General features: G+C 53.4%; 1 protein-coding gene and 1 long non-coding RNA gene across 2 annotated transcripts; both read left to right on the forward strand.

Moving 5' to 3' along the window:
* Positions 1-202: 202 nt before the first annotated feature.
* LOC119111538 (CCR4-NOT transcription complex subunit 4) lies at positions 203-11,409 on the forward strand. Its single transcript, XM_037235351.1, has 10 exons — positions 203-233; positions 3,586-3,708; positions 6,318-6,581; positions 6,892-6,978; positions 7,784-7,973; positions 8,397-8,520; positions 9,105-9,591; positions 9,775-9,883; positions 10,476-10,749; positions 11,403-11,409. Exons 2-10 carry the CDS (start codon positions 3,610-3,612, stop codon positions 11,407-11,409), a joined length of 1,641 nt encoding a protein of 546 aa, XP_037091246.1. The 5' UTR covers positions 203-233; positions 3,586-3,609.
* Positions 11,410-11,689: 280 nt separating this feature from the next.
* Positions 11,690-14,193, forward strand: LOC119112795 (uncharacterized). Its single transcript, XR_005095782.1, has 2 exons — positions 11,690-11,748; positions 13,026-14,193. It is a non-coding gene; the product is annotated as an uncharacterized LOC119112795 (long non-coding RNA).
* The last annotated feature ends 5,694 nt before the right edge of the window (positions 14,194-19,887 follow it).

Raw genomic sequence — 19,887 nt, forward strand, 5'->3', positions numbered from 1 at the left:
ATAAATACAATCTTAATGTTGTTAAAATATTGTTTTCTCAAGAAAAATTGCAAATTATTATAATATAATTGCATAAATCGAACTAAACTGCATTAATTTAAGAAACCGAGACTAAATGCGCCAATACATCCGGGACTCCTGCGCACATGATATGCGCAGTAGCCAAAAACCTGTCGAACTCCTAGACGACTGCTGCTCTCCAAGGTAACGTCAACAAAGTTGGTCGGGTGAAAGTACGTGCGTTGTCTGGGTGAATTGTAAATTTCCTGGGGCCGTTGTCGTGCTAATTCTGATTTTCGTCTGTTCCTTTTGTTGTTAGGGATGATCTTAAGCCACTGGTTGTGCCTCACTGCTCTTAATGATCCGCTCTCTGACGAACATTTGGTCGCGGGGCTCCTGCGTCATTGTTCTCAACCAACTACTGTTTGGGATAATATCATCCAGTTGGTGCTGTCACCACTTTGTAAACGCATGTGTTGGAGTTAATTTGATAGTTCTTTGAGCTATTAAAGTTATTGATCTACCTTACCTCAGGTACCTTTGACTTTCCATATGTTGCTATCATGCTTTGTGTGACTTTGGGAGGCTACCTTTAAAGGAATTGAAGGGTTAAGGTTATAATGTATGTATTCAGGATTATAATTGTGTTTATACTGGGTCAGCAGTGTAAAGACATTTTGCAATGGGCAAGGGATGTCAGTTATTTGGGGGATGTATTCAGTGGTGGTTCCTCAGTCAGGTGATCTGATAAGTGTGATGGGAATGTAGTTTTCCATGATGATAAGATTATAAACATGTTACTTTATTTCAGTATAAAAAATGCACCATTGAAATTGTAGACATAGGTTCAACCTCTAAATTAAGTTGCATGCCCCATTTGACTAAGATAGTACAGTTCGAGAACTTTCACCAGTGTGGTTTACTGACGATCACAATAAATGTTCTTTCACTTGAATTGCTGCCTTTGTTGGCATGACTACAATAAGTATGAATGTCAGAGTATGAACAGTAGCTGCTCTTCATGCCAGGATTAGTAGCAAGAGGTGCCATGCAGCCTCAGAAACTTATTGTATTATAAAACTCCAATGTCATTGGCATAAAAGGTCATGGTTCTAGGATACCATGGCATAAAATTACTTAAGAAGTCAAATCTGGATGGGAAGTCATAGGAGCATGCTGATAAATGCTGTTTAGAAGTGGTTATATTCACCCTGAAGATTAGGGCTGAAATTTCCCAAAGTAAATCAGGATTGCAATTGCCATTTTTTGGTCAGTTCTTTTCATGCCATGATGGATCTTATGGTGACAAAGGGCATTAAAAGATCCAATATGCTTTATTTTGATGTGTGATTATGTGATGTGATGTGTGATGTGTGATGAGCAAGAGATGTGTGAAATGCCCAAGATATTACCACTATGACCAGTATGCAAAGTAATTGCTAACCAACTAAAGATTATGATAATTATGGTGTAATATCTTGTTCATGCAACCTATATGAGTCTAAAACAATCTTAAACATAAGAAAGAGATTATGCATGCAAGCTTCTATGTTAGCTTAGTTTTAATGGCACAAATGGCATTTATTTTCAAATTTAACCTTATAGCTACATTAGATGGTCCAGTCCAAGACATGAGCAGATGGTTATAATAAGCAAGCATGGCATTGAAAGAAAATGCCAGTTTTGCAGATATTTTCATGGTACCATATGATGTGCCTAGTAGAAAGATGAGAGGGCTGAAAAATAGTGAATTTCTGAGTAGCTATGAGTTAGGGAGCTAGATAAGTACCTTGCATGCACTGGATCACTAATAAATATTTCTTAACTGTGAACTAAGCCTCATCAAACTAGAAATTTGATGTATCCATTTGTTGAAATTGCTAGCATGTAACCCCTGTCAATCAGGAGAGGTGATTTCAACCATCCAGCTGCAATAATTCATGCTATTGTCATTTTGAATGGAGTCATAAGACATGTTTTTGCGGAGGTTGCCTTTATCAGAAATTCTATCAAATGCTGTTGTGACTGAGTCATCTTGTCAGGTCACTGGACTGTGATGCTACCCAAAAACCTGCAGACCTGCCTCATATTTTCCTATTTATTTGTCAGGTGTGGTACAAAAGGATATAGAAGAGGTTTCAAATGGTGATAATTATCCACACCTTTTATAACCTTGTTGGAGTTTAAGAGCATTGTATACAATGTATTATGTTGAATATAACTCAGAATCTAACAAGGAAAAGGGTAACCCATTGCATTTGCCAAACATTTCTTGCAAGAGTGTAGCTAGCACCATTTCAAAGGGCACTATGGTGGTTTGCAAAAATCATGTCAGTATACTTATATTGATGACTATGGTCAAGTCTTTCGCAGCAGTGTGAACATTGCTGGTTAGTTGTGATGGGGTATTCAAATTGCCTACTGATCCATGACCCCTGGACAAGAAGCAAATATTTGGGATCTCAGTGCCATTAGCTACCAATATAAAACATATGAATGTTTTTCATAGGGCCATGAAAGTGCAGAATGTGATGCATTTATGTGCACTCATGCCTTAAATCCCATGATGTCTTGCTTTTGTGAGACAACTGTCTTTCTCTCAGCTGGTCTGCACTGCTATATATATATATATATATATATATATATATATATATATATATATATATATATATATATGTGACATTTTGAATTGGCCCAAGTTTTCTGAACTGGACCCAATTTTGTGTAGTCATGTATGCTGTCACTTGGTATGACATCTTGTTCATCCTCAAATACAAATATGTTTCATTACATCACTTTTTACCTGTCATGATATGTTTCCTCAAAGGCTGTTCCAGAGAAATTCAGTAGATCTTCAATGAAACTACTTTGGCCAAAGCTGAAGCTACTTGGAGCTAAGCTTTGTTTTGTCCCAAAGGGCTGTGAGACCTACTAGACCTACCTATTGCAAAATGCATCATGTCTGACCTTGTTTACAGCAATTACATTATTAAGAAAGTTTGACACCTGTCTGTTGATTTAAAACAAAATAAGTGTGATTTTAACTTCCCATAATTCAAAATCAACACTTCATTATAGTCAAAACTTCTGACTACACATGTCACTCCAACCTAGCCTCATTTGCAACCCAACCTGTGCTCCTACTGCAGGCCCTTTCCATTTCCTATGCCAGTCCCAACTCTTTATGCCAAATACTTCTCCAAATCTTGTAAACTTGCATACCCTTTACACTTACCAGCTTGATAAAAACCTTGCTATTGGGCTGAATGACCACCACAGTCACTGTGTAAACACCAACAAGTAATCAATGGTGCATTCCCTACTACAGCCAGCCAAGGCAGACAATCCTTCATGCACTACACAATATGTGCCCACCATTCAGAGCTCTGAAAAATACAAACTTGACATTCTTCTGGTTACTAGGTGTTGGAAGGTGAGTGGGAGCAGTGAATAGCTGTTTTATCCAACAATTATGGTATGGTGCATAGGAACATGTGTGCACATAGAGTACTTGATGCCAGCAGCCTGTCAGCTGTATGCCATGGAAATAGCTGATGTTTGCAACTTGCCTTGTTCTGTTTACAGAAAATACACTGAAGGTCTTCCGGGATGGCGTACGATATGGATGACCAGGCTGAGTGCCCGCTGTGTATGGAACAGTTTGAGATGGATGATCTTAGCTTCTTCCCTTGCACGTGCGGGTACCAGGTGAGCCAGCATTTACCCTCTTCTGTGCAACAATGGCCAATTTTTATGCATTCGGACAGCGTGCCGGCATGCAATTACTGATAGTTTCAATGTGTTGGGTTCTCAAAGTGTAAGAGTCCTCTGCTTTGGGTGTCACTGGGGCTGTTAAAAATATATATGGGTCATTCAAGGTCATTTTGAATTTATCTCAGCTAGCCTTGTAAATTGCAGTGATTACATGATGTGTTGTACTCCATGTAGTGATTATATGCTATTGGTGTCAATTTTGAATGAGGTTTTAGATCTGGGTCATGGTGAGCCAGAATTTTCAGAAATCCAAGGCACTTTAATGCCTCTGCTGGAGCCAATGCTGCTATTGCAGGGATATGCTGTTTCAGGGCATCTGTTGCTGAAGGTAAAATGTGTTTAGCATGTGACATGGCTCCTTTTTCTTTGAAGTCATTGGAGCCATGCTGTGTATTGAACCAGGTGCATTGTGCAGGGGTGTAAGGGTGTGTAGACAGGGGGAAATGGACACCTTGATGTGATGTACCTGGTAGCTAACCATGTGTCTAACTTGTGAAAACTGAACAAATGGTGCCGACTATTGTTTGATGGTGGAGTGCCATGTGTCTGGGGAAACTGAACATGTATGTTGGAATGACTCTGAAGCTCCTCCCTGAATGATGTGAAATGTAACCTTCCCCATCTCCCTGTATTTCTAGGAGCTTTGTTGGCAGCATTTGTGAGCATAGCTTAATATTATTTAGATAAATTGAGAATGTACTAAAAGGGCCATTTTGTTTGCTGTTCTGGCCATTGCTCTATGCTCCATTGTTCTTAACTGGCAAGGAATGGAATGCAGGATGCCCTCATGTGTACTGAGTCAAGTACCAAAGGTTTAAATCACCATTATGCACAATAAGAGTACATTCAAAGGAATACATTTAAAGGAATAAAAAAGATGCATTCAAAGAAATCATAGAACATTGTGCTTGATGTCAGGTCAAGGGATATCAATGATTTGTCACGCTCTGCCATATTTTTTTACAAGCAGCTTTTGCCTACACCAGCACTTTTTGTTCTGGAAATTTCCATGCTTGTAATCAATCTGAGATGTACTTTTATGGTGCAGCTGGGTGTCATTCAGTGTTGGTCAAATAATCAGACACTAAGTTTTTTTGTGAATGGAATATTTCTAACCAGGAAAACTGAGGGTCAGATTTTACCCCCTTTGTTCCCTTGAGTTTCTCATGTGCATAATGTTCATGTGTAGATTGTGCTGGTTCAATCCACACTGCTAAGCTGACTATGAAATAATTGTCACTTGTTAGCTCAGACTTTTCACTTGCAATGTTCATTTTCAAGGATTTTCCTGTAGTCCTTTTTCCATAGACATGGGTGGATCACTTTTGTTACCAATGACATGAGAACTTAGATGCATTTTGTTATGGCTTTCAATCAAGTGGAAGCTTTGCATGTGTCGGTTCGCGTCTGATATGAACGCCGTCGCCCGTTAGTGGCGTCAAAACCTGTCATGCGGCGAATCCGTTGGGCGGTTCAAACTGATTGGCTCTCTGTCAACAAACTTATGGTTAGTGTCACACTGTGAGCTAAATAGTGTTTTTTGTAGCATTAGATAGCTTTGTTACACTAGAAATGTAAATTAAATAAAAGTCAATTGCTTATTGTATGATTTGGGTGACCCAGTTGTGTCTTCTGGCATAAAGTGTCAGAGCAAAGTCACTAGTCCTGCACATTCATTGAAATCATGTGGTATCTGCCGAAAGAACCTCCACAATATGATTGTAGTTTCAGAGCTTTATTTACAAGTGAATTGATTTATACACTAGGTCAGCACTACAATAATCAGGGACAATCCATGTGTATTGTTACCCTGATTATTGTCTTGGTTGAATCATATGTGTGTCCCTTTTTCATTTTCTGATCCAGCTGGTAGAACAAACAGGAGACTAGCTTGTTTTGGTAACATGTTATTCCAGGGGAATAGCTGCCAATGTATAATATCAAAGGGTGCCATTGAATGACTTGAGTGATATTGTAGTACGACGTCATGCCGGAAAATGCAGCCATTTTTGTCCTTGCACACCTTGGATTGTCATGTGGGACCATGTAGTGTAATGAACGTTCTTAAAGGCTGCTTGGAGGGATGGCAGTGATGCCGGTGTAAGCAGCCTCATCAACGCTATCCGTCGCACTTGACGCGCATTTGCAGCGTTACTTTTGCTTTACAGGTACGACGTTATCTGCCTGTTTTGGCATGCACCGCCACACTCTGCGTGACTGGGCGGATGTTACCAGATCCGTGAAGGCTGTCCCACAGTGGCCGGGGTGTTAGGAGATACAGCAGCTGAATGGAGCGGACAAGCGGGGCGTTTGGCTAATGGTTTGATAAGCTGCAGGGGCGGCCCGCACGCGCGCGTGTGCGTGCGTGCGTGCGTGCGTGCGTGCGTGCGTGCGTGTGTGTGTGCACCTGTCGTTGTCCACGCGCTGGAGCGGCCGGGCGGCCGGCGGGACCAGGAGAGTTGGAGTCTATCTGGCCGCGGCCCAGCTCCAGCTCCAGCCGCGGTCCGACCGCGATCGGGCGCTTACGGGCGACGTTCCCGCAGATCTGCCGTTTCTGCTGGCACCGGATCCGCACCGACGAGAACGGCCTGTGCCCCGCCTGCCGAAAACCTTACTCGGAGAACCCGGCCGACTTCAAGCCGCTCACCGCCGAGGAGCTGCAGAAGATCAAGGCCGAGAAGAAGCAGAAGGACCTGCAGAAGAAGCAGAAGATGAGCGAGAACCGCAAGCACCTGGCCAACGTGCGGGTGGTGCAGAAGAACCTGGTGTTCGTGGTGGGGCTGTCGCCGCGGCTGGCCGACCCGGACGTGAGTGGCCTGTGACGCAGCCGTGCGGTCGGCCTCCTGCTGCCGGCGCGCCGCCGCCGGACGGGGCTGTGGCACGGCCCGTCCGGCCCGTCCAGGCGGCGTGCAGCATACGCGACTGAGCTGTTGTTCTGTTGAATAGGGCTGTGGTTTGTTGCGTGCTGAATCAGCGTGAGTCAGCACCAGATGGGTCTGTGTTTTAGATGACGATTGTCTGTAACTGGTAAAGGTGGGTTACGCTGTAACCTTGGTGGATGCTTTTCTTCCCAACAACGATGCCCCACGGTCACTGTGTTGTGCCCTTCTATTTCAGGTGTTAAAACGTCACGAGTATTTCGGCAAGTTCGGCAAGATCCATAAAGTAGTGATAAACCATAGCACGCAATATGCTGGCTCTCAGGTAAGCGGACGTTGTATGCCGGAGGCTCTGCGGGTCCGGTGGCGTCCACGGTGACGACTTCGTCCCATTTCATTGATCCGTAGACGCCTAAGATGGAGCCAGAAGCCGAGACGACTTCCTGGTGTGTTCACGCGTCACGACTAAGCGGGGGTGGAAAATCGATGGCGTTCTGGGTGACTTCGAAGCAAGAAAATGTGCGCCGCACGGAATGCGAATCGCTACATTTAGCTGTGCTCATTCTGGGGAGATTTGATTTGCCAAAGATGACAGACTAAGTAACATCTGGTAACAAGCGTTCCACATCTGGTCTTTGGTATGGATTCGTCGCTGGTTGGCTGCAGTTTTGCATGCATTGTCCGAACCGAAACTTCGCCGATTGGATCCAGTTATTGCCTCGTATGTGTACGTGGTAGGTCGTAATTCTTGATGTATGCAGAGACTGCGGGCACAATCTGAGCTGGGGCTCTGCACATGGCATTGCTACACAACCGCTTCAGATGCAACGGCTGGCACTGAAGGCGAAACATCCGCCGTCACCGGAGCGCCCTTCCGTTACCCAGCTGGCCCCTAAGCTCCGCGCAGCTGTGTGCGGGGCTGTCGGGGCGGTCAACTCCAATCTCCGATCCAAATAAAATCTCCTCCAATCTTCTCTCCTCCTTCTCCAAATAAAACTCCAATCAACAACAACTGTCGAGGCGGTGTTGGGGAGGGAGGGGGGGGGGGGGGTCTGTACCCCGTGGTACGCGTGCCCCAGACATCGGCGGCCTTCACTGGCCGTTTGACGCAGTGTCGCGGTCTGTCTCAGGGCCCCAGCGCTAGCGCCTACGTCACCTACTACCGGTCGGAGGACGCGTTACGGGCCATCGAGGCCGTCAACAACGTGACGGTGGAGAACCGCACGCTGAAGGCGTCGCTAGGCACTACCAAGTACTGTTCGCACTTTATGAAAAACCAGCCCTGTCCGAAGACGGACTGCATGTACCTGCATGAACCGGGTAAGTGGGTCGGCACGGGTCGAAAAGGGTCGGAGGCACGCGGCTAAGTTGCTCTGGGGTGGGGGGGGGGGGGAGGGAGGGGGGCTGGATACCACCCAACGTCAGATTTGTGACGAAGCTTTGTGGAACGCTTAACATGTCATTGCTGGGGCTGCGGCTGTTTAGATATTGATGTCAGTGTTCAGATCTGTGTTCCAGAAGTCAGGAAAACATGTTAATGGTAATCTCTGGCTTTGACGTGATAAATAACTCGCAGATATACTAGCTGCGATTACTGGAACGCGGTCGTCTCCCCCTCTGCTCTCTTTCTCGGGTGTTGTGGGTCTGACGGTTTGGTAACGGTGGCGGTATCAATGGCACGGCAAGAAGCGTATGCCAAGTACCAACGGTACTCCGGTATCCTGAGACTGTCCCATATTACAGGCGATGAGGCGGCCAGCTTCACGAAGGAGGCCATGCAGCAGGGAAAGCACCAAGAGTACGAGAAAAAGCTTCACGATCAGCTTTATCAACAACACCAAAATCAAATCAACCGGGCGAAAGACCGGTACGCCGTCGCCGTGCTGCGGCCAACGCTTTGTTTTACCGTGCGAACTGTCAGTGACGGTTCCTGTGACTTCGATTTGTGTGTGTCTATCGTGTCGATTTGCGCGATGTGACACCGTGTTGGGAGAGGCGACCCTTGCGCCCAGTGTCGTTGACCGTCGCTGTTGCCGGACGCTGGCTTGTGAACTATGTGTCCCGCCTCCTCCGTGGCGGTGACACCCGTCCGAGCTGTGTGTCGCGCCTCCTCCTCCTCCGTCGCGGTGACACCCGCCCAAGCTATGTGTCTCACCTCTTCCTTCTCCTCCGTCGCGGCGACACCCGTCCGAGCTGTGTGTCCCGCCTCCTACTCCTGCGTCGCGGTGACACCCGTCCTAGCTGTGTGTCTCGCCTCCTCCTCCTCCGTGACGGTGACACCCGCCCGAGCTGGGTGTTCCGCCTCTTCCTCCTCCGTGGCAGTGACACCCGTCCGAGCTGTGTATCCCGTCTCCTCCTCCTCAGTCGTGGTGACACCCGTCCGAGCTATGTGTCCCGCCTCCTCGGCCGTCGCAATAACGCCTGCCCGGCCGGCGCGTGTGTGTGCTGCAGGCGGTCCCACCAGTCGCAGTCTGAGTCCGGCTCGGTGCCCATCCCGCCCGGCTCGGAGCGCGTGAGCAGCGCTGAGAACAGCCCTCCCGACGGCGGCTCGGCCGGCTCGGCCGGCTCGAGCGGCGGCGGTGGCGGCGGCGGCGGTAGTGGCGGCGGCGGCGGCAGCTCCACCTCCAACGGTAGCTGGCCGCTGCTGCAGGCGACCAAGAAGTCGCGCGGCCGCAAGGGTCGTAAGCGGAACGCTGGCGGCCAGAGTCCGAGCGTGGTGGTGGCGAGCAATCACTCGGACGACGAGAACAGCGCCGGCTCGCGGGAGCGCCAGACCGACAGCAGTCGGTCGACGCCGCTCTCGCAGTCGGCCCCGCCGCTGCAGGTGGGGCCGGCCGCCACGCCGCCGCCCGAGCCGCCCGCTCAGCCGTCTCCTCCGCCGCCTCCGCCGGCGCCGGCGCCCGTGCCCGTGCCCGTGCCGGCGCCCGAGACGACCGCCGTGCGGTCCGCCTCGCCGCCGCCGCCGCCGCCGCCGCGCGCCGAGCCGCTGGCGACGTTGACTCCGCCGCCGGGCCTGTCGCACCCGACGCCGGCTTTGACGCCAGCGTCGTCCTCCGGCTCGGGCGAGTGGCTGCTGCCGGCACGCGCCGCCGACGCCACGGTGGCGGCGCTGCTCAGCCAGCCCACGCCGCCGCCCGAGGAGGACGACTGCCCGCTGGACGGCGCCGACGACGATCTCGACTTTGACCCGTTCGAGGAGACCAAGAAGGGGCTGGGTGCGCTGCTGGAGCGTGAGCGCGAGCAGCAGGCGCAGCTGCAGCAGCAGCAACAACATCAGCAGCAGCAACGGCACCACCATCACCAGCAGCAGCAGCATCTGCTGCGGCTAGGCGGTGGCCTGCTGCCACACTCGCAGTCTCAGTCGCTGGCGGCCGCTAGCTTTAATGTGCCGGGAGGCGCGGCGCCGCGCGTGCGCCCGCCACCGCCCGGCTTCAGCGGCCCCAGCGGACTAGGCCTGGGCCTGGGCTGTGCGCCACAGCAGCCGTCGCCAGGTGACTAAGAGACACCGCCTCCCCGCCGGCCCGCAGGCCTACCAGCCTCTGTTCGGCTAACCACTAAGCTTAAGTGTTTTGATTTGCTTGATATGGCACAAGGCAGGAACTGCGCTCTTCCAAGCAGGTTATTTGTTGTGGTCGTGCCAGGCGCTTTGACGTGTTCCAATTTCAAAGTGGCATACAATTATCACACCAGAGTCATGTTTGTTTTGTTCATGATTTGGTGATCGCTGGTGGCTATTGGTGATAGATTGATGGTGCAATGTAAGATCGCACACTGTGTTTTCCCCAGCATTTCGTCGATAACAGCGTTTGGTTGGTGTTGCAGATCTATGTGGCAGCAAGATGCTGCCCTTCCTCAATAATAGCGCTATGAACGGTATGAACGGGTTGAACGGACTGAGCCGGCTGCCGCCGGGTCGGCCGCGGGCGCTCTCTCCGCCGGACAGCCTCTTCTCGGACCTCTCCAGCATGATGATGCACGGCCAGAGCAAGCCGCCGCCGCCGCCGCCGCTGCAGGCGGCGTGTCATGACGCTCTCAAGGACTGGCACGGCCTGAAGAAGCACTTCCCCAACATCAACATCTCGTTCAGCAGCGCACAGCCGGCGACGGCGCCGCCGCCGGGCGCGGCTCGGTTCGGCGCCCAGCCGGGCCGGCACGCGGTCCCGCACGGCCTGGTGCAGCACGGCGCTGCACCCCGGTTCATGGCCCAGCCGCACAAGACCAGCTCGGCAGGTACGGCCGCTGCCGCTAGACAGACGCCCCGCGCGCCAACATGACGCAAGTTTGGCAGATGTTGCACTATCGCCGGGAGGGCAGGGCGCGTGAAAGCATGGAAGGGATCAGAACGGTTTGTTGTGCGGATTTGAGCCTTGTTGAAGAAGAGGCTTTTTATGTTTTTATTGCGCGGTGTGGTAATTATTTCTCTGAACCTGTGCTGTTGGCGTGGTAATTAGTTTACGAATGCCCAACTTTCGGAAGGATGAGTCGACCCTTGTCAAGATGAAGCACGGAGTTCCTTCGTGCGTTGTTCATCAGGCACAGGCCTTAACTTGATCTATGGTCGCAATGCGTATGTCAACCACTACGAATATTCATCAGTTATCTTTTCCCCGGGGACCACTTGCTCTAATCAGCCTCTCATTCGACTCACGTCTTGGAACTCGTTTTTTCTGCGCATGCTGGACTTCCACGAAGGCCAGTCGAGCGTGGGTCCGTGCCGACTCCCGCTGACTCCCGCCCCGGTGTTGTCAGCTTCTAGAGCGTCGAGAGTGGCAGGTGAAAAGCGCGTGGGTGGTGACATGACGCGACGCGTGCGCGCGTCGGGCGTGACGACGTGACGTGACGCATGCGCGCGGGCCGGCAGGCTGGAGCGGCGGCTCCGACTGGACGGCCATGGATCCAGCGATCGTGTCGTCGGGCCAGCTGGCGGCGCCGCGCTCCGACTCGCCGCCGCACTGGCTGCGCTCGCTGGAGCAGCTGACCGAGACGGGCCCGATGTACCCGCCGCCGGCGCCGCGGCCGGCCGCCGCGCCTGCCCTCTGGACGTCCACCCCGCCGCCCGGCTTCAACCCGGCGCTGGGGCGCGCCACTGCCGACAGTGAGTGTCGTGTGGTGGGGAGGGATTGGGGTTGCTTATAAAAAACATCGATTTTTATTCGTCATTGTGACGTGAAGGTTATCTTGTATTGGTCCGCACCTAAAAATAGAAATGCAAAACTGGCATGAATGTGAAATGAGATATGGTGTGGCGTTATTCATGCTTCGTTTATAACAGTGTGTCAATGTGATGTGAACAAACACCTGCCATGCCCAGTGCTACTGGGCCGTGGCCTCGCCAAAGCCTCAAGCACGACATATGGAACCGTAAACATCGCTGCTCACCACTCAAGCTCACCGCCGCAGAATGAGAACTGTTGTCGGCATGTTTACGTTTGAAAGGTGTATGTAACATGTGGAGGCGATTTTAAAACGAAGTCATTTATTTTCTTGAGAGAATCGCGCTGATATGTTCGCCCTGTCCCAGGCCTATCCTAATTCCTCAGAGGCTTTGTGGCGCCTGATTTCGAGCGGGCTGAGCGACACTTGGTTTATTAACAAGAGTATGGCGATGACCCAGAGCCATGACAACCTTAATCAGCAGTGTTGCGTGGCCTGTGCCGCCTAAAGAGCTAACTGGAAAGTGGTGAACAAAAAAATACTGCCCGTCGCACACGGACCAATTATTGATCCGTTATCATGATCTTTGGATTTCCGGCTCACAGCCGCGAAAATCCGTAGTCACTCGCACAGTCTGAGCAGAAGGTGGTGAGTACTCGCGGCTAGCACCGCCGGGAGACGGACGCAGTCGATGGCTGCGAGTGCTGCCGGCCGTGTCCGTTGGCTCTGTTGGCCAGTGCGCCAGCCTGAGCGTGACGTCGCGTCACGGACCGGGCCGGACGTGGCCGGGCAGTGTCCGACAGTGCGCCAGCCTGAGCGTGATGCCGCGTCACGGAACGGGCCGGACGTGGCCGGGCAGTGTCCGACAGTGCGCCAGCCTGAGCGTGACGTGTCACGGACCGGGCCGGACGTGGCCGGACAGTGTCCAACAGTGCGCCAGCCTGAGCGTGATGCCGCTTGACGGAACGGACCGGACGTGGCCGGGCAGTGTCCGACAGTGGGCCAGCCTGAGCGTGACGTCGTGTCACGGCCCGGCCGGACGTGGCCGGGCAGTGTCCGACAGTGCGCCGGCCTGAGCGTGACGTCGCGTCGCTGACCGGGCCGGACGTGGCCGGACAATGTCCGACAGTGCGCCGGCCTGCGCCTGACGTCGCGTCCCTGACCGGACCGGCCGCAGAGGAGCGCTGACGCTGACGCGCCGCCCGCCTCTGCTTGCAGACCTCTAACCTGGAACAGCCAAACGGAATCACACAAGCCGCCTGAATCTGTCGTCTTCGATCTGCCTCTGCGCGCCAGCCGGCTGCCAGTCGGCCGACGCCAGCGTCTGGAGCCGGTCTCGTTTCTGTGGCAGCGTGAAGTCAAAATTCGTCCGGTGCATTTAGGTTGGGGTCGGCCGTATATCTCTACGTTACTGTGCTAATGTGGTGTCCGCCAGGAGAGATCATGCCGAAATCTGTGATGATGCAACTCTGTTACGAGCCCCGCGGGGAAGCCGGTGCCGTCATGCGAGATAGAAACCATGGATATATGGCGCCATCCCACTGGACGATTGCGTTTATGGCATTTGTTGGAGCCGGGTGGATTTGGTGCGCAATGTGTTTGAAACGCCCCAGGCGCAGAGGTTATTATCGTTTGCTCACGTCGGGCCTTGGAAGCTGGATCCCTCGGATGCTCCGGCGTGTGGCGTGGCGCGCTCCGGGCCCCTTCCAGCGGCGGTGGCGGGTGGCACGGGTCGGGTCCGTTAGGCCCTGGCTCGTGCTTGCCACGTTGGCCTGGGTACGATGCTTACGCCAAGCGGTCGGGCAGACCCGGCTGTACGCATGGCACCGCTGGTCCACCGCCGGTCGGTATGTGGGCCACGCGTCGGCGGGGTCTGCCGACCCACCGCGCGCTGGTCCGGGCCTCGCCGTGGCTGGTGCGGGTCCTGGCGAGGGTAGGATAGAACGGGACGCTGGACCGGGCGGCCGGGGGCGGACACCAGCGGCGGCCGCAGGGGCCGACTGGCGGTGGATGGGTGGTCACAGCGGGGCCGGAGGCCCGCCGAGCGGGTCCGGGGCCGCCGCTCAACCGGAGGGGTCTTTGAGTTGGGGCGAAGGCCGGCCGCCGCGGCGCCGGGGACGAACGGACAGAACCGTGAAGAGTATATGTGCGCGCGGCAGGAGGACAGCGGGCGGAGCGGGCGACGGAGCGAGCCAGATAGGTACATGTGCGCCGAGTCAGTTCAGGGAGGGACGGTGCCAGCGGCGGCGGCCGAGCCGGGTCGGAGGTGACCATTGGGCACTCACCGTGTCACTGTGTGTTATGTTGCCTTGACCCATTCTCCGATTGGTTTAACTTCAATCCGAAAGTACTTGGCAATCTTTCTGAAATAAAGAAGCGACTCCTTGCAACTGATTTTCGTGCGATGGCTGTCAGATTTATGGTTTCGTGGCTGCAAAATAAGCTGTAAACGCGAAGAGCGCCTGGCTGTAGTTGGCAAGTGTTCCAGAATCCCGCGTCGCTCGCAGATTGTATTTCGGGTTGTGCTGGCGTGTGTCTCGACATGACTAGGCCATCTGCTTCGTCGCGACAGAGTGCGGGCGACAGGCACCCGGCGGCCGCTCACCCTCGGGCCTCGGAGCACTGGGCCGCGCGCCCGATAGTGCAGGAGGTGCGGCCCGACGGCCTGTCTGTCGGCTCGGCGTCTTGCCCCCTCCCCTCTGCTGCGTTCTAATCACACTGCTGCCGCTGGCGGCGACGGTCGGTCGGCCGTCGCCTCTGCTCAGCATAGTGCTGGAGGCAGAGTTTACACCGCTGGCGGCGGCCGTCACCTCCGCTCAGCATAGTGCTAAAGACAGAGTTCACATCGCGGGCGACGGTCGGCCGTGGCCTCCGCTCTGCGTGGCGCCGGGGACAGAGCTCCACTCCGCGGACGACGGTCGGCCGTGGCTTCCGCTCAGCGTGGCGCCGGGGACAGAGCTTCTCACCGCGGACGACGGTCGGGCGACTACACCATTATGCTCGGACTCTGTCAGCTGCCCGAAACGCCGCTCATGTATGATTTCGGAGCGGCGGTTTGCGGGGACCTATTTCCAGTCACCTTGAAACACCGTTGACGGCGGGTCGTCAGCGCGTTTCTTTGCCCCCTGCAACCGTGTGAGTGAGCGCAAGGTATTGATACGATCTCATTTTCGGCGCTCCAATCGCGTTGGGGAAAAAGTTATGGTGTCATTGCGAAAATCTCCCGCTGTGACAAAAATGCTCCTTCCAATTGGAGCAGCAGCTCCAGGTTCACATCACTTGACAACCAGCTCAAAATTTGGTCATCGTTTCATATAGTGAAATGACGATATGTGATATCATCGGATGCATCTTAAAAACGGGTTGCAGTGAACGGGGCTGCACGATCCATTGGCGCGGTACTAAAAGTTTCAAAACCCAAATCAAAGCCACGTTTGTGATGCTGGGAATATTACGGTCCCGGGTTGGCACCATATGCGGCGGTCATAGCTCTGGCACGGGTTGTCCGTAAAGCTGGTGGTTCATGCAGCGATATATACGGCGATGAGTTGCGATTATATTCCATTGACGAAAATGTGATTCATTCCATCCCATCCATTGAAAAACCATATTACGGTCAACTGCGGCACGAGAACATCGAGAGCTGATACTTAATTTGCGATAACACGTGAATCAAGTTCAAAGCATGGAGAACTCCATATGACCCAAGAGATACCAGGTGATTTGAAATATTCAGGCATCAGAATATTCACCAGGGCGGAAACTGTCGTCCTTCAAGAAGCTCTGAAAACGCGGTCACATTTTAAGGTCAAATTTAGCCTCACAGGACGTTAAGCTCTATATCACTACAAAGCTATTGGCTTATTTGAACTTTTTAAAACATCAGAATATTCACCAGCGCAAGACCTAGATTCCGTCAAAATATTCCTCTCAAGTTCACCACTCAATGCCAAATATAGCCTCACTGGACAGAGAAATCCAATATCACATCCAATTGCCAGGCGATTTCGAATTTTTAAGTGTCTAGCGCATGAATGAGCGCGCGTAAAAATATTACCTTTTAATGTTGCCTTGTAAGGTAAAATTTAAGCTCACATAATACGAAGCTCCACATCACAACTGCTTTAGCCTATTTGTACTTTAACCTAACCTAACCTAACCTAAAATATGCACCGGCGGCAGAACTAGCGTCCGTCAGAAAGTCATGATTTTGCAAGGCTTATCTTAGCCTTCAAGGTATATCTTGGGCTTGCATGACAGTGAACTCCATATCACAAAGCATTACTGGCTGATTCCGAATTTCAAGGGGCCAGAATAATGTCTACTACATAGACTAGCGTTCTTCCAAAAGTTCTGATCTCTCAGGTCAGATTTCAAGGCAAAGTTCAGACTCCATAGCTAGGAACACAATATAAAAAGTACCGGTCGATTTCGTCTTTTTAAGCATCAGAATTTTTAATAGCGCAAAAACTATGCCCCTCTAGAAGTCCTGTCTTCTCAAGGTCACTCTTCAAGGTGAAATCGAAGGTCACAGGACGGAAACTTCATATCACAAAAATATGGGCAGACTGCCACTTTTCAAGCTTCAGAACAATTACTGGTGAATATTGTGATGCATGAAAAGTTTAAATCAGCCGGTAATTGTGTGGTGATATGGAGCTCCCCATCATTTGAGGCCAAAGCTTACCGTTAAGAGTGACCATGAAAGGTTAGGATTTCTTCACAGACTTAAGGTTATGCGCCAATTATTGTTTTGATGCTTGAGAATAAGAAATCAGTCGGAAATTTTTGGATAGCATGGATTAACCCGTCCCGTGAGCCTAATTTGACATTGTGTGTTGACCTTGTGAGGTCAATATTTCTTGACCGACGCTAGTTTTGCGCTGATGAATATTCTGATGCTGGAAGAAAAATTTAAATCCGTTGTGAATTTTTTGATGATATGGAGTTCTTTATCCTTCGAGCCTGAACTTGACCTTGATAGGGGACCTTGAGTCATCGTGACTTTGGTGGACGCTAGTTTCTTCTCTGGCAAATGCTCTGTTGCTTAAATATGTGCCATCACCTGGTGAGTTTTTAGTAATAAATTCCCTGTATTTTGACATTGAGCTTAACCTCCAAAGTCGCGTTGCATTACAAAGTTAGTGTCATTTCCGATGAGCTCGTGCCATAATCTAGCACTTGTGCTTTGATTGAAATCGAAACACGTCGCTTAATATGTGCTGAATGAAGCGCCAACTTCACGGACATTAAGCCCGAGTACATTGCTGCAGCTTTCATCTGCTGTCCGCCCCCGCCCCCCCCCCCCCCCCCCCTCCTGACACTACCGCTGAAATCCACGCTTAAGTGCTTCATCGGTTTTAACTCGGCGCTGACATGCGTCAAACCACAAATGCGGTGCCTAGAAAGTGGAAAGCTTGTCGCAACCGCCGCTGGGCCAAAGTGGGGCGAACGAGGCCCGCTGGCGCGTCCGGTCGGCCGGCCGTGGCGTCTGTCCCGGCGGAGAGCGGTCGGTCGCGAAAGTCGGTGGCGACGCTGGCGGCCCACCGGTCCGGTCACCAGACTCGGGCTGGGCCGGCCGGGCCGGTCGCGTACCAGTGACGCCGTCCCAGGCCCGAGGGGCGGAGCCAGGTCACCGTCCTCCAGGCGGCACTGCCAGCTACTTCGACAAGCGCGCAGGATCGGCGCGGAGAACTACGGCGCCGCCCGAAGCTGCGCCATGGTTCACCTGGTCAGACTGCAGGTATGCACTGTGTACGGGATGAACCCTCGGGAGGGTTAATCTTTCCAATTTCGTGTGCGGATATGCGCCTCCTGACTCCGCCCTCACCGGAGCATCGCACCCGGTGGCGCCGTTCTCAGCTGTGATGTATGCGCCCGTGGCCGTCTTGATGCGTGTGCTCGACGCGTAGCGACACGCGCGTCTGCGCCGGCCGCCAGGTGCTGCTGTACGTGGGCGCCGTGGTGGTGCCAGCGGCCAGTCAGGGCCCGCTGGCCCTCGCCGCGCTGGCCTCGCTGGCCGGCCGTGCCGCCATCGCCTCCATCTTCTACGACTCCGTGGCGGACGTGCTCAAAGGCAGGTGAGTCGGCGAGTGAACAGTTCATTAACCCTCGCTGGCCGGCCGTGCCGCCATCGCCTCCATCTTCTACGACCCCGTGACGGACATGCTCAAAGGTAGGTGAGTCGGCGAGTGAACAGTTCATTAACCCTCGCTGGCCGGCCGTGCCGCCATCGCCTCCATCTTCTACGACTCCGCGGCGGACATGCTCAAAGGCGGGTGAGTCGATGGGTGGACAGTTCATTAACCCACCGCTGATCCGTATGACCGTGCATGACAGGTGAAGGGCCATCCTTGCCTTCCACCAATGATCTGGCGGCGAGCGTCCGTGTGCGTTGATATCTTGTCTCCATATAACGTCATTTGTCAAGCATATTTCCTGTTACACCTTATCTTGGGGCGGAGTTGCATCAGTACATCAACAGCACGACTCACATGGATTTAGCCACTAGAGTAGATGTCCGCGCACCTGGCAACCGTTGATCATGGACGTCACACAACGCAGGACATGTGTTCGTATCACGGTGTGTCAGACCACGTCAGTATTCCTGAAGTCAAATCATATCACTGCAGGAATGCATCACGTTAGTCGTGTTAGGATGCCCTGCGAAAACATCGCGATGCTCTAAAATAATGGCGTGTTCGTTCTGCTAAATAGGGGCGCCAACGACGTCCCTGCCCAGAGAATCGTGCGATACAGGAAGTATAAGGTGAAAAAGCCGAAGCCGATCGTCATCAGACACCACCTGTGGCCGCGCCCACCCGGAGAAGACCACCACGTGGACAGCCACCGCGACATCGAGAACTTCATACACGAGTATTCTCCCGGACAGTATGGCGTATACGAGTCGATAGAGGAGAGCATTCAAGCGTCCAATCCCCCCCATCACCAGCCAGGGAACGTTTTCCCGGCCGGGCTGCAGCAGCATTACGGGACCGGATACGACCTTCACCATGAGCACCCCGGGTCGGCAGACATCTCGCCACCGACGGCGGTATACGCAGAGCCACCGACGCCCGTGTACGCCAAACCACCCACCGCTGTGTACCCGGAAACATCGACAGCGGTGTACCCAGAGCCACCAACAGTGGTGCAGCCGGGACCACCAACGATAGTGTACCCGAGACCACCGGCGGTAGTTCAACCCATAGTGCAACCAGGTCCACCGACGGGAGTGTACCCAAGACCGCCAACGATAGTTCAACCAAGGCCACCAACCATAGTGCAACCAGGACCACCGACGGTAGTGCAACCAGGACCACCGACGGTGGTGCAGCCAGGACCACCGACGGTGGTGCAACCAGGACCACCGACGGTAGTGCAACCAGGCCCACCGACAATAGTGCAGCCAAGACCACCGACTGTATTGCCGCCAGGCCCACCGACGGTGGTGCAACCAGGACCACCGACGGTGGTGCAACCAAGACCTCCGACGATAGTGCAGCCAGGTCCCACGGTGGCCTCAGGACCCCCGACGGTCTCGCCGCCCGCACCACCTGCACCACCGGCACCACCACCGGCGGTGCAGCCCGTCGTTGTCCTGTCGTCGTCGCCGCGCACGGCGCCACCAGCAGCGCCACCTACGGCTGTGCTGCGACAGGTCGTCGAGTTGCAGCCGGCGGCGCCGACCCCGGCGGAGGCGCCCTTCGAGCCAGAAGGCCCGCCCATGGCATACAGCCTCATCCGGGACCCGGTGACGGGCCAGGCTCCCGGGCTCAGGGCGTTCGCCGGCGCGCTGACCGAGCCGCCACAGACCTACACCAGCCACGCCGTCCAGCGGAGGAGGTCCGACGCTGGGGGGCTGGCGCTGGCGGCCACTCAGCAGGCGTACTTCACGGGTGCGCCTCGGAGCGGAGCGAGCGGCGTCCCACAGGCGCAGCAACAGGCCCGGAACCCTGATCAGAGGGCGTACCTGTCGGCTCTGGGACAGCTGTCGGAGGAGGTGCTGAGTTATGACTGGCCTCAGTATGTGTCAGTCCAATCACGTTCTGGTCGGTCCCAGCACGTGCAGATCTAACAG

The sequence above is a fragment of the Pollicipes pollicipes genome, unplaced genomic scaffold (genome assembly GCF_011947565.3).
Source record: "Pollicipes pollicipes isolate AB1234 unplaced genomic scaffold, Ppol_2.1 Scaffold_7261;HRSCAF=8764_pilon_pilon_pilon, whole genome shotgun sequence".
Taxonomy (NCBI): Eukaryota; Metazoa; Arthropoda; class Thecostraca; order Pollicipedomorpha; family Pollicipedidae; genus Pollicipes; species Pollicipes pollicipes.